The sequence below is a fragment of the Cebus imitator genome, unplaced genomic scaffold (genome assembly GCF_001604975.1).
Source record: "Cebus imitator isolate Cc_AM_T3 unplaced genomic scaffold, Cebus_imitator-1.0 Scaffold82, whole genome shotgun sequence".
NCBI classification, from domain to species: domain Eukaryota; kingdom Metazoa; phylum Chordata; class Mammalia; order Primates; family Cebidae; genus Cebus; species Cebus imitator.
Window position 1 is genome coordinate 4,811,819 of NW_016107397.1, and position 2,376 is coordinate 4,814,194.

Sequence of the window (2,376 nt, forward strand, 5' to 3'; positions counted from 1 at the left end):
AAAAAAAAAAAAAAAAAAAGAAAAGTATAAAAAAAGAAAGGGAACCTTATAAATATGAAGGATGAACAATGTGCAGCTCAAGTCTATCAGTTCTCATTGGTTCCCACCTGCATTTGAAGTCACATGATCCTGCTGCCAGCAAAACGTTGTTGGGATGCCAATCCAAGCTGAGGACTGTGGAGCGAATCGGTTTTTTAATGTGCTTGCTCACCCACCTATGAGAGGGGAAAACTGTTTCAGTTTATCCACTCAATGAGCATCCCCAAATGACCTACAAATGTATGTCAGATGAAAACACTTAAGCATGCCACTCTTTTCCTTAATTAAAAAAAAAAAAAAAAACAAAATATAAGAATCTTACTGTAATGAAATTTTTAAGTAAGAAAATGAGTTGAAACCCGAGGGATAAATATTTTCCTTAATAAAAAAAAAAAAAAAAACAAAAAACAATTCAGTATATTATCTTTTCCAGAATGGTTTCTAAGAAAAAGGTTCTATAGAAAAGTAACTGAACATTCAACATTCTTCTGTCAGTCACCAGCCCTCCTGCCACAGACAAGGCACATTTCTTTTTTGAGACCAGATTATAAGACTGGCTAATTTTTGTATTTTTTGTAGAGATGGGATTTCTCCATGTTGACCAGGTTAGTCTCAAACTCCTGGGCTCAAGTGATCCACCAGCCTCAGCCTCCCAAAGTGCTGGGATTACAGGCATGAGCCACTGCGCCCGCTGACAAGGTACATTTCTAAAGGACAGAAAAGAAAAGAACCATGAACAGGCCCTTCTCCACTCCTGGCCTTGACATTCTCAGAATAGTTGGTTTTCAGGGGTCCGCATTAGTAAGCATAGATATTGACTAACTCAGTCCTTTGTCATGAGATTCGGGATTACATATGGTGTTAACCTCTGAGATAAAAACTGGATTTTGAAATTGCTTCAGTTTTTACTATGAATATTCACTCGTTTGCTGTTCCATTTTTTGTTAATTTGGGGTTGTAAGACAGCTTAATAGCCTTCACAAGCCTCTAGGAATCTGCAAATTCTTTTTAATTTCTTTCACTGAGAAATCACAACCAAGAAATCAGAAGAACCTCACATAGGGCATTAGCCTCTAATTCTCTAGCACCATTCAAAAAAGATGATTTATGTCTACGACCAGTCAGTACTTTGGCTTAACCTAATTCAATTTCTGCCCCCAAACTGCTGTTTAAAAACCAATCATGTCTGGTTGCTCAACAGCTGACAGACTAAATATTGTGCCAAATGCCTTTCCTTGAATGCTAAATTACCTTTCTACAGAATAACTTTATTTATTTATTTTTTATTTTTACTTTTTTGAGACAGAGTCTCACTCTGTCATCCAGCCCGGAGTGCAGTGGCACAATCTTGGCTTACTACAACCTCCACCTCCTGGGTTCAAGTGAGTCTCGTGCCTCAGCCTCCCGAGTAGCTGGGATTACAGGCTTGTACCACCATGCCTGGCTAATCTTTGTACGTTTAGAAGAGATGAGGTTTCACCATGTTGGCCAGGCTGGTCTCAAACTCCTGGTCTCAAGCAATCTGTCCCCCTTAGCCTCCCAAAGTGGTAGGATTACAGTCATTAGCCACCATGCCTGGCTATAGAATCGGTTTCTTAGAAACCTATCTAAAAAAGTTCATTCTGAAAAAGACAGCCAGGTGCAGAGACTTACACCTATAAACCCAGCACCTTGGGAGACCAAGGCAGGAGGACTGCTTGAGTACAGGAATTTGAGATCATCCTGGGCAACAAAGTAAGACCCTGTCTCCACAAAAAATCAAAAAATTAGCCAGGTGTGGTGGTGCAAACCTGTAGTCCCAACTACCTGGGAGGTTGAGGTGGCAGGACTGCTGGATCCCAGGAGTCAGAGACTGCAATGAGCCGTGTTTGTTCCACTGCACTCCAGCCTGGGTGACAGAGAGAAACCCTGTCTCAAAAAATAAATAAATAGGCTGGGTGTGGTGGCTCATGCCTATAATCCCAGCACTTTCGGAGGCAGGGGGATCATGAGGTCTGGAGATCAAGACCATCCTGACCAATAAGATGAAACCTTGTCTCTATTAAAATACAAAAAATTAGCCAGTTGTGGCGTGGTGGTGTACACCTGTAGTCCCAGCTACCTGGGAGGCTGAGGCAGGAAAATTACTTGAACCCGGCAGGCGGAGATTGCAGTGAGCTAAGCTCATCACGCCACTGCACTTCGGCCTGGCAACAGAGTGAGACTCCATCTCATAAATAAATAAATAGGCCAGGCGCAGTGGCGCACGCCTGTAATCCTAGCACTCTGGGAGGCCGAGGCGGGCAGATCACCTGAGGTTGGGAGTTCAAGATCAGCCTGACCAACGTGGTGAAACCT

The 2,376-nt window shown here is 42.5% G+C and overlaps 1 protein-coding gene across 1 annotated transcript in view; it reads right to left on the reverse strand.

Moving 5' to 3' along the window:
• The window catches only part of ARPC1A (actin related protein 2/3 complex subunit 1A), a 21,578-nt gene that overhangs the window by 16,278 nt on the left and 2,924 nt on the right, over positions 1-2,376 (reverse strand). The window contains exon 2 of the mRNA XM_017533684.2: positions 108-215. Coding sequence (XP_017389173.1) covers positions 108-215 — 108 coding nt within the window. The remainder of the gene's footprint in view (positions 1-107; positions 216-2,376) is intronic.